The sequence below is a fragment of the Phyllopteryx taeniolatus genome, chromosome 15 (assembly GCF_024500385.1).
Source record: "Phyllopteryx taeniolatus isolate TA_2022b chromosome 15, UOR_Ptae_1.2, whole genome shotgun sequence".
Lineage (NCBI taxonomy): Eukaryota > Metazoa > Chordata > Actinopteri > Syngnathiformes > Syngnathidae > Phyllopteryx > Phyllopteryx taeniolatus.
The window spans coordinates 12,717,555-12,729,837 of NC_084516.1; the positions used below are offsets into that span (position 1 = coordinate 12,717,555).

The 12,283-nt window shown below is 39.6% G+C and overlaps 1 protein-coding gene across 7 annotated transcripts in view; it reads right to left on the reverse strand.

Annotated features, from left to right (window-relative positions):
- sh2d3ca (SH2 domain containing 3Ca) overlaps positions 1-12,283 on the reverse strand; it is a 70,119-nt gene that overhangs the window by 16,240 nt on the left and 41,596 nt on the right. For 5 of the 7 annotated variants that reach the window (XM_061747543.1, XM_061747547.1, XM_061747542.1 and 2 more), the window contains exons 2-5: positions 7,894-8,022; positions 4,454-4,603; positions 3,355-3,632; positions 989-1,066 (exon numbers count right to left, since the gene is read on the reverse strand). In XM_061747543.1, coding sequence (XP_061603527.1) covers positions 989-1,066; positions 3,355-3,632; positions 4,454-4,603; positions 7,894-8,022 — 635 coding nt within the window. The remainder of the gene's footprint in view (positions 1-988; positions 1,067-3,354; positions 3,633-4,453; positions 4,604-7,893; positions 8,023-12,283) is intronic. The other 2 variants (XM_061747545.1, XM_061747546.1) reach the window with 1 other exon arrangement.

The following is a 12,283-nucleotide window of genomic DNA, read 5'->3' on the forward strand; positions in this document are numbered from 1 at the left end:
TCGTATCTCGAAAAACTCACAATACATGTCACTCATAAGTCGAGGTACCACTGAAAAGACTTTATAAACCACTTAAAATAGGTTTACAACTTGTGTTAAGCCTTTTAAAGCCATCAATAAATCACTATAAAGTACTTATCAAAAATAAATGTGGGTTCACTAGTTGGCAAATAACTAGCTTTTCCCATCTTTCATTTATGATTAGAGCTGGTTGTTAAGGCTTTACAACGTGTCTCTAAAATAATAAACAATTTATAAACCCAATTATTATAAACCCTTTATACTGGTACCCTTGTTGTAAAGTGGTCCTCAAACTGGTTAATTATTCACACAATAAAAATAAAAACAACAAACAGGCTTACTAAGAAAAAAAGAAAACAATCAAAAAATTAACATTTTAAAATTTTCTTCAATATTCTTTATAAAATATACAATGATATATATATATATATATATATATATATATTTTTTTTTAATTTATTATTTGAAACAGTTACTAAATTAAACAAAAAGTTTTGTAATGTGCTTGCCCAAACATTGGGGGGCATTTTATTGAATCTTTTCATTATAAGTGTTCTAATAAGTGGATCATACTAGTATATTAAAGGGTAAAGGCTGACATTTTTAGTGGCTAATTCATGATTCTAAATAGCAAAATTCAAATGAATGCAGGAGGTGGCTAACTATGAAAGTGCACAATGTGGTCCTGATCCAAATTAGGATCGTTTCGCCTTGGTGGAGGTCTTTCATTATTGGTGACTGCCATTGCCGGCACTTTAAAGAGGCAACATTAAAACGAGTGCATTGTCTTAGTGAAAACACGTTTCAAAGTGCCTTGTGACGTCTGGAACGTGAGTGGTCCATCTGAAGTTGACTTTACACAATTCTGAGGGGGAGGTGCTGATGAGGTGAGTGGACTGCAGGGAGGTGGCAGGTGCACTAGCTCTACACACTTGTGTCTCACACACTGATATGATACACACACCACCTGCATTTGGGCACAGGTTGCAGCTGTGGTTCCGGTGGTGCCACTGGTGTCTCAACTGGACTGGGACTGTCTGAGTCACTGATGGCGTGTGTAACAAGAAGCAATAAAATGACATCATGTACAAGAACGTCACCATGGCTAAAATGGGGAGACAAGGAATTAGAGTTTGGACTAGGAGCAGTAACAGTTGGGTTCAGAATAGAGGAGATCCTCGGTTTACGATGGAGTTCCGTTCCTGCAGCGGTGACGTAACCCAATTTTGACATTACAATAAATGTCTGAAAAAAATAGTGGCCAATAATAAGAAACTTTCAAATGAAATACAGTAAGTAGCGCGGTAACTGTGCGTGACTACTCGTGCTGCGTGACCATGTATTGTTACGTTTGTAACCTTGAAACGTCGTAAAATGAGGACCCCCGCTAATAGCAGTGTTTAAAAAAGTGAGTAAAGCTCAAAATCCTTAAAGTGTTCCCCCGCGAATGGACCGAGCCCTGCCACGAATAGCGAAAATCTGTGAGTAATTGACACCCTCCTAAAAAGGTTTATAAATACCTATAGATGCCACAGGATTGCGACAAAGCACTACTTTTCTGTCAGACCGGGAGAGGGTCAGTCTAAATGAACCTCCTCCCCACAAGATGGCACCAAAGCATTATTTTATGTTAGACAGGTCTTTGGCCTGAGCACAAAAAACGCAAAAACGTTCCAAAATCAAATCTGCAAACAGGGGAATTTGCGAGTATCGATTTGCAAATATGCAGGGGAACACTTTAATAGATTTAATAGATAGCCCTCCTTTTTTCACACTCAGCAGTAATGGTAAGTACAGCATCTTATTTTTTTATTTTAATGTATTTTAGTTTCTTTATACAAAGTGTTAACCTTTCCTGCTACGGTCACCTGACCGTGGTGGGGAGACGCAGGGGTTAACTCCCTTCTCTCGTTGCACAGCCGAGCTGGGTGGCGGCAACAATAAAGGCACGAAGCACCGATTTGTTGCTTTAATGGCTTTATTAGCTCTTCTGCACATTCGACGTCAACGGGTCCTCCGCTAATCGCTACTCTTTCCCGGTCGCCGTCACTACACTTTCCACTGTACACACTCGCACTTGCGCGCACTCCTTCCTCCTTCACAGTCCCGTCTCACTCACACATCGACGCACACGCTCACACACACTGAGGTTGCTGTCACAATCACGTGGGACAATACCCTTAACAGAAGTATTTCGAGGTAAATTTCGACTTTAACGGTGAAATCCGACTTATGCGGAAATCCGTGTTACGTCGCCAGAGTAGGAACGGAACCCGTTCGTAAATCGAGGACTTCCGGTATTACATTCATGCCGAATGGTCCTCAAATAACGCGTCAAAGATGGAAGAACTTGGTTGAATCCATGCAAACAGATATGAAGCAGTTCTCAGAAACAGTGTTTATACAACTAAATATTAGTTCATTGAGTCACAGGGAAACAAAATATTTCATTCTTTCAGTTCATACACTAAATGTTTGAATTTGTAAAGACAAATGCAGAACCTTCTTCTTCACGTTGTGTAAAGGAATGCACACATTATTATAATGACATTTGATACATATTTTTTCATGTTTCGATTTGGATTTTGTTATTTAGTTTGTATAGAATTTCAAACTGGTCTTATTTTGAGCACATTCATACCATTGCAGGAATTAGAATACAAAGTTATCTCAGCAGTTCAATTCAAAAAGTGAAAGCTATACAGTATATTACATAGATTCAGTAACACAGAGGAAAACTCTTTTCAGAAGGCCAATGCCTACCTAATTTCTATATCAGTGTTTCCTGACCTCCTGCTAAAGCATACAGTATATTTTTTACATAACAAAACTCTCACAGCTCCCCACTAAACAAAAAAGTCACAAAATGTATACAGCCGGATATAATGATTGATGACCTTGTCTCAATTTAATTGCAGATGTTCTTCTTCAGTGTAAAATCTGGGCCTGTTAATTTGAACTCAAAGCTGATATACTCACAGGAAGCTAGAACTTATTTGGGTGAATGTATGGCAACAGGTGGATACGCAGGATTATTGTACCTTCTGCCAAATAATGGAAGAGCATTTAATGGGTCCTGCCTGTTGCCATAATCGCTGGTATAGATAGATGAACAAAGATACTTTACTTTTTGTAGTAAATGAAAAAACAGTTTTGAACCAATTAATACCATAACTACAATGCGGCCCATGAAATAAGAGAGCTTAATAACCCTGATGTATATTACATTTGAGTTTCACTTTTTGAATAGAACTACTGAATGCACTATATTCAAATTTACTGAGATGCACCCGCATGTAGAAGAACACTCCACTGATCCTTGTCTGAACTCACCTGTGAGGCATCATCTTCTCCGTCGTGAGCCCGTCCATCATGGTGACGCTCCGCCTCTTGATGTACGCTCCCCTCTGATTGGACGGCGAGTAGGCGCAGCCGTGTTTTCCACCGGACAGGGCGAAGGTGGCCTCCAGGTAGCGCAGCGGGAGGGTCCGGCTCACTGGACAGTAGATGTGGACGCCGCTGGACTGTGAGATGGCTTTGCGCTGACTCGCGTAGAAGCGCACCAGCTCCTGGACCGAGTCGAAACTGTCTGACTCCAGCACATACTGCACCTAATATTGACCATATGGTAGAAACAATGAATTTATACCTTCACTGATTCCATGGCCAATTTCATTATTCTTTTCATGCATTCTTCACTGAGAATATAGATATTTTACATTCGAAAAAATATCAAGGCAGACCACCAAGCAAAAATGTCACAAAGTGGATATACCTTTTAATTATGTAACTTGTGCCATCTAGTGGAAGAGCATTTCATTATTCTGCCTGTCACTGTACGTGGTTGGCATGGATAGATAAACAAAGTAGTCATCTCCATCATGCTGACCACGACGACACCGAACAATTGATCAACAGTATGTCGCCATTGCCAGGCTTCAAACAGGATGTTTTTAGAGGGAAGTGGCCACTGAGTTTAAAATGTCATCAGCAGGTGGCAAGAGTAACACAGTGAGCCTGGAAGAGTCACAGAGAAGCAAAAAACAAACACCTGTTGTAAATTTTACCAGAAGTCAGAAGCCAGGAAGTGAAAAAAGTACTGAAACACTGAACAGTTGGACGTGCATTCAAAAGTGGAGAAAAGGTTAGATTAAATTCATTTGTAAGGGTCATAGTGCATTTTAGGTTTGTCCGGAAATTTCACCTGAAAGCCCAATATTCCCGACTTACAGTATTTTAAATACTGAATACTTTTTGTGACATTTTTGTTTGGTGGCGTGCCGTGAGAGATTTCTCATTTAAAAATATGTGCCTTGGCTCGATAAAGTTTGGGAGACACTTACTCAATATGGTTCACGTCTTGTAACTGAGAATATGAAAAGATGACACTTTTAAGTAGAGTGTGTGTGTGTGTGTGTGTGTGCGCGCGCACCTTGGTGTCGCTGGATTTGACCAGGACTTTGCCGATCTTGAAGTGCAACACCTCGTTATCCCACCGACAGGTCAGCACGTAGTCACTCAAGTTGATCAGAGAGTCACGCACCAGGAAGTCTCCGTGATGCTGCACCAGAGTCTCTGACACCTGCACACACACACAAACACACGCACACACAGAAGACATACTGATGAGATGCTGAAAGAAATACTTATTTCTATTATTTCTGCAAAAAAAGGAAAAACATGCTGGAAATTTCTTTTTCAAAGCTTGTTTGGTATCATGAGAAATGAAACAAATTCCAGAAGGAAAAAACCAAAAACAAATAAGCAACACGTTTTTTGAATTATTTCCCTTTGCTTTTTTTTTTTTATAGGCATCCTTTGCATCCTTTATAAGCATGCATGCAAGCGTGGGGGGGTGGTGATCCGGTACCCACGCCCCACCCTTTGGGACTGGTCGGGGCGCTTCGGTTGGGCTAGGGGACCTCCCTGGGTCCAAGGGAGTGGCTGGCGTCCCCCTGGCTGGGTCCCCCGCGGGAAAGGCTCTCTGGCTTGCCCCCCTTGCAGGTGGAGGGGGCCGGGCCCACCCCACCCTTCCTCGATGTGCCGGCTCAGCAACTCTGTATACCAGTTGACTAACATGCATGTGATATGGTGTTCATTCACTTATGAGTTCCATAGACACCCTATAGACTTTAATTGCTTGTGCTGGGACCACTTAAAATAATAATACAGGTTATATTAAGATATCCACTCACAGGTTCTTACAGGTGTTTAGACACTATAAAAAGCATCCCACCTCACCACTCATGAGTAGCACTGCCTTGCTCATTTTCCACATTCTGTCCTGTCCTCCCCTTTTCTGTCCTCTCTCATCTTGTTCTATTGGTTAGTTATTGCATATCCTCCCCGGGTGTCCCCCGCCCGGGTGTCCACCCCCCATCCACAAATAAGAATACGATTTGACTGTTGTAACGTTACTTGTGGTCAAATATCTAAACTATGTAACTATTGTTCTACTGTGGTTCACACCCCTATTTCCTTTGTCAACATCGTTGTGTTTTTAAATAATTTTTTTGACAGTGATATAATGGGAATCCGGTCCATCAGGAGTAATTACAATGCCTTAGGACATTTTTGTGTTGAACAACAACAACAAAAAGCTGCCAAAATGCATCTGCTGTGCTGTTCAAACTGGCAGAGACAAATAAGATGCCAGTAGCGATTGCTGACTGAGAAAAGCGTTTTTTGAGAAGAAATCTATTGTGTTCAGCATTATTGTGAAAAAATCACTTTGTTTTATAACAATACGAGCAATCCATAAAATAAATCTGTCACAGTGGTTGAAAAACCACCTCAGGCCTGAAAGCAAACAAAAACAATGATGTCCTTCATTTTTTAAAACCTTTTTAAGAAAACAAATATCAGAAGAAAAAAAGTTATATTTTAAAGCAGAATAATATTATATTGAGTATTATTAATACTGTATGAAGGTGTCTGCAGTGATGTTAAACCGTAAATGTATTCATATATGTAAGCACACAACATCACCAGCAGGAGGCAGTAAAAACATAGATCATTGCTTTCTTAGGACGCGCTTATCTCGATGAGCCTCCACAATGCTGCACTGCACATATGATAAAAATAGACAAGGCTACCAAATTGAGAATATTTCATCTTTTCAACTAAACATGGCCGCAGTGGACTAATAGCATGTCTGCCTCACAGTTCTGAGGTTCTGGGTTCAAATCTCGACTCAGCTCCTTGTTGTGTGGAGTTTATATACTTTCATTATGTTTGTGTGGGTTTTCTCCAGGTACTTCGGCTTCCTCTCACATGTAAAAACATCTGTATAGTAAATCAGAGTTGGGCAAATTTGAGATCAAGGGCCACATTTGTTTTTTTTAATCTGGACACACTGCCCAGGTCATTTGTTGATGAGTTAAAAATGTGTTAAATTGTTTGTTTGAAATTGATAATTAGTTTGTTTCTTTAGCTTACTTCGAAATAAAAACAATGTTTTAAAAAAAGACAAAAATAAATAAAATGGCAATAAATAAGATTTTATTCGGTCATTTTTGTGAAAAATGGCTAAATTAATACAAATATTACAGGACTATATCTAATGTAAATGCTCATTGGGCTGGATAAAGAAAATGGATTCGGATGTACGGGTACATCTCAACAAAATGGTAAAAAAAAAAAGTCTGTTTATTTCAGTACTCATACATTATATCGATTAATTAAAAACTTGGGAAAATACTTTTCAGAGGGCAAATTCATGCCTAATTTCTACATTAAAAATCATTTCTATTTTTTCTTGATTGTTTGTTACGTTATAGTCTAGTTTCTAGAGGTGGTGAAAAAGCTACATTAAGCTATAATCATCAAAATTACACATACAGTATATATTTAGAAAAAAATCATGAACTATTTCTTTCATAGTGTGTGTAGTGCATCTCTAGGAGTTTCCATTTTTGAATTGAACTACCTAAAGCTTTAGACACTATTCTAATTCATTCAGATGTACCTGTATGTGGCCCCGCGGGTCATACTTTGCCCACCTGTGCTCTTAATTGTCCAAAGGTGAGCGTATGAATGGATGTTTGTCTATGTGTTCCCTCCAATTGGCCACAGCGTACCCCGCCTCGTAATCAAAGTCTGCATAAGCGCTTTAGAAAATGGATGGATGGAAGACCAACTATACAGAACTAAATAGAGGGAAGTAGTGTAATGTCAGAAAGCCACTCTAGAGTAGATATGTGTGTGTGTTACATAGAAGACTGAGTGCTTTGAGTTCCCACTAAGTTTACATTGGGACAACCCCATGAATAATGTATAATATGCAAAATGGAAAAAACCCATAGACGGTTTAATTGAATGTGTGACTGTGTACGAGGCAGACAGCAGTGACACCTTCCACGTGTGGGTGCAGCTCTGTGCCTGTACGTGCGTGTCTGTATGTGTGTGTGTGTGTGTGTTTTTGGCCAGCTGTGAAATCCAATTGCTTTCGTGAGCAGTGCACACAGTTGTCTGCTTGGCACAGCGTCCCTCTTTGAGAACACTAAAGTCAATCCCGCAGAGCAGAGAAAGGGACGGGAATCATTAATCGGTGTCATCCAGTGTTTGCGCTGCTAAAAAGCCGCTCAAGTAATCGCTTAATAGCACGGCCGCTTGAAATGCACATCAACCCACACTTTGATCTTGTTTAATTACCTCTGCCAAGGTGGTTTTCAACAGCATGGGTTTATTTATTGAGCACAACTTCCTGTCTACAGTTTTTCATGGAACAAAACTGGATTATGATACTTGGTATTCTATCGTGATGTCATACAAAACCAGGGGTGATTCTGGGATCAGAGGTTTAGGGGCTCCTAACAAGGACAAGTGCTATAGAAAATGGACGAATGAAAGCTCTGGATTAGCTATACTTGCCTCTCTGGGTATGTGTCCATGGTACCAGCCATGGCTCCTGATGTCAGCAGGACTCAACTTCAGCTCCTCCTCCAGCTCCTTACGCAGCTTCTCGGGTGGAGACTCCAGCAAGTACTTCTCCTTGGAGAACTGAAGGACACAAACAGGAGAGGAAAACAAAACAACAATTAGTGAAAGAACTCGATGGGAAGGATTAAATAACGGAGCTGGCCGTACTTTGCCCACCCCTAGGTTAGGGCATGTCATTTTAATACAATTGTTGTTTTCAGCTGAACCGATCAAGAGATCATGATTTTTTTTGCCATGTTTTTTTTTTACGCAGGATGCCCTTCGTGAGTCGCAACCCACCCATTTTTTAAAAAGGGCTTGGGACCGACAGTGGCTGAGTATTTGGGCACTGGCCGGCAATCGAAACTGCACAGTGCACAAAATGCAGTAGCATGTTCAACTACAGTACTAGTGCATAATTTTAATACAATTAAAGAAATAACAAAAGTAAACATTTCTTTTTTTACTAATAGCATTACTTTTTATCCAAATCATTGTAAATTCTCATGAGAACAAGCTCAGATGGAGAGTATGTAAAATGTAGATTTAAATTCAAAGATGTGAGTTCATTCATAAATTGCGAAAAGATTCTTTAAACTCATTATGAGAACTTCCTAATTTTATTTTTAAAACAGTATACTGTATGCACACGGCCACGTGAGTGACGTTTTAGGCCCAAATTTAATATACAAGTGTCCTTTAAAGACAATAAAACAAACAACAAACCCGTATAAATATGCAAGGCGCACAATTGCATTACGGACGGACAACGTACACTGAAGCTTTTGTAGACACAAATGCGTACACAGCAATCCAATTGACCCTGACCTGATTACCAAGGGGAAGAAATCATCATAAGTAAGCTTTTATTGTTCTGATGTACTGCCGAGTCCTTCAGTAGCTTTTCATTGACTCAACACACGCATACACATACACACTACTCTCTCAGACACAAACAACAGGATCATGTTTCAGATTTCAAAGCTTTCTACTCGCTGCTTGCTTGCACAAATAAGCGACTCTGGGGAAATCTGCGGTTGTAATACATGAAAATAAATTCCAGCAAACATTTTCATGCTTATTTACCTTCAAAGACTCTCAAGCTGCGAAAGAGATCACGATAACGAAATAAGTCAAGCTGCTTTTGAGACATTTTACACTGAGTTACAGTCCAGAATGAAAATATGTGCAAATAATTGCAATAGTTTGTACTACATAAAACATTGTGCATTTTTTGAAGTAGTATATTTATGGGTAAATTGAGAAAAATAGGAAAGCGTGACGATTTAAGTGGCTAACATCACTGTTATTCCAGTCATGACATCATCCACTTCCTGTACATTTTGACAATTTTTAAATCAGATGGTCAGGAAAACCGGTTTTATGGATTCTGTAGCATGTTGAACAGATGCAATCCAGAGTAGCTGTCACGTGAAAGCGCCACAAAGAGCTTTGATGGTGTTACGATTCAGTTAGCTCATCTCAATAAAGACAACAACAGAAAACAAATAATATTGGCCGGGGTGGGAAAATTTAAGTACGGCCGTTGGCCATCTTCAATCCAGCCCAGTGATTATCTACAGTAGTGCCTTGACTTATAAATTTAATTCGTTCAGTGACCAATCTTGGAACTCAAAATGCCAATGAAATGAATCGAAATGCTTGCATTACAACTAAAGAATTCCATAGGTTGAATTGAAGTATCTGTCAGGCAAAATAAACAGTCAATTCCTAGTAAAATGAAACCTTGTAGAGTCAATGTGGAACTCAAAAAAAAAAAAATAAATAAATAGGGGAAAATGTGCCTCTCAAGTTGCACAAGAATTTGGAGGTCAAACTGTTTATGGGCATACATAGCAAAACTGACTTCTTTTTAGAGTTTAAGCATTCGTGTAATGTTTTTTTTTTTTTTTTTTTTTTGGTGCGTGTGTGTTTGGTCACAGATGGGTACCAAAGGAGAAATATGATGAAGAATGTAGAACTGGAAATGGATGCAGCAATGCAAAGAAAAAAAGAAAAATAAATGACTTCTGTCAGAGTTGATGCAAGTTAATATTGGGGAAATCATTTGTTTGGTATCGGGACAAATAAGACAAATTGCAAAAGAGAAAAATGCTAAACTCATGTTGAATAATGACATTGCTAGCTTTTGTGAGAAAGACTTTTCTTCTAAGACCATATCGCCAAGGCCTATCCATATGGGAAAAATAGCTGTTTGTTTCAACTGTATCTTTTTTTTACTGATCTCCGCTATCCATCATCATGAGGTTTTTGACTGTATGTTTGTGTGTGTGTTTGTGATGGTGATATGAGGCAACTACAAGACGCAAGCGATCGATGCTCTCGTCTCCAGGTCAGTGCAAAATGATATGATTAACTTCCTTGTGTCTTCACCGCCTTCTTACCCTCCTTCTCTGCTCCCCTCTAGTCTTAGGGGGCAGATGGAGGACTATCGCCTTGGAGGCTCACTCTTCCCAGATTAGATTTGAGGCGTGTGCACGGAGGCCAATAAGAGAGCGGCGGGGTCAAGTGTGCGCTTATTGCTTCTGCTTGTCTCCGTGGAAACCCAGAGGAGGCCTGCCGTCAAACTGATTCTCAACAATAGACCTGTTGTGTGTCCGTCGATAAATGAGTGATTATGGGGTTAAATTGAAAATTGAGTAAAGCTCTACTTAAGATACACTTCGTGGATTCGTCTGGGAAATCGACAAATTGACAGACAATAAAAAAGGGAGAAAAAGTGATATGACAAGTATACAGACCTAAGAGACATCTAAGTCAATATCTTATATAACATAAGAAATAAAGCAAAGCAATATAGTTCATATTGTCTCTGCTTTCAACAGAAATAAAAAGAGTTCTGTGTCATGCAGAAACAATAGAATAGAGATGATGTTTGTTGTATAGTCACTGCTCTACTTCATTCATTTAAACCCAACTGGTTTGCGACCTAAAAGGGTTGCTTGTTGAACAAGCTGAGAGCTAAGGATCATCCGTTCATTTTGGATTGCATTCGTCTTCATTAGGGTAGCGGGTCAGCTGGAGCCTACTAACTGACTTCCCACTGTATTCCGACGAGGGGCAGGACATCGTAGAGCATGTATAAACAATTATTCAAACTCACATGCACACCTATAGACAATTTAAAGCACAGGTATCAAACTCAAGGCCAAAATCGTGTGCGTCAACTTCCTTGACTCTTGCTAAAATCTGCACCAAAATTTCAAATTGTAATAATAATGTTGTGATATTGCAAGCTTTTGCCATGCGTGTTTTTGGAATGTGGGAGGAAACCAGAGTACCCAGAGAAAACCCATGCAGGCATGTAAACTTGTAAACTCCACACAGGCGAGGCTGGATTTGAACTCAGGTCCTCAGAACTGTGAGGCAGATGTGCTAACCAGTCATTCACCTGTTAGTAGTGTTGACTATGTGCGGCTGCTTTTTCAAGGTGACATATCTTTTATTTTGTAATAATGATTAGTGGGCTGCACTCATGTGTTTGAATGTGAAGAGAAAAAGATCAATAGTACTGTACTGTGATTGTTAGAGTGAATAGTTTTTACACCAACAAAATAATTCTTGGTTCCCATAGCAACATACTGTACAATGTTAGTATGCAGGGAGAATCCTATTACAGCTACTGTGAGTTAACAGCGTCCTCACCTTTGTCCATATGAATTGCTATTGTTGGATATTAGTACTTTCGAGGTTCAAATCTAAGCTCTAGCCTTCCAATGTGGAGTTTGAATGCTCTCTCCGTGCTTGCGTGGGCTTTCTCCCGGTACTCTGGCTTCCTCCCGCGTTACAAAAACATGTATAAAGGGGTGCCTTGAGATACGAGTTTAATTTGTTCCATGACCACACTCATAACTCAAAACATTAAAATGCCATTAATCCGTCCCAGTTTCCAGTTTTAATGAGAAAAATAGCACTCTATACTAAATAAAAACAAACAGTAATGACATAATTACCCTTCTGGTGTGCGCGCCTTGGTCACCTGGGGCCAGTAAAACATCAAGACAGAGACAGTCACGAAGAGGAGTCTCACAACTGACTCAGTACACTGCAGTAATATTAGTAATTTTACGCAGAGGATAAAGAATATACGGTATGCCTGTGAGTATTCTTATATTTTCTGTCTACATGAGTTGCTACACAGTGTTTGTTCAAATATTCGTTGCTTAGAGGGTTGTAAAACCGCAACACCAATGCTATTCTTTAGCCCGTCTATGGCGTTTTGCATTGTTTCTTAGCATTAAGCTAAACTGGCTTTATTAAAGCAAAGCTATGTGGTTGGTTTAAATACAGATATCATTCTCTTTGTTTTGTTTCACAGTAA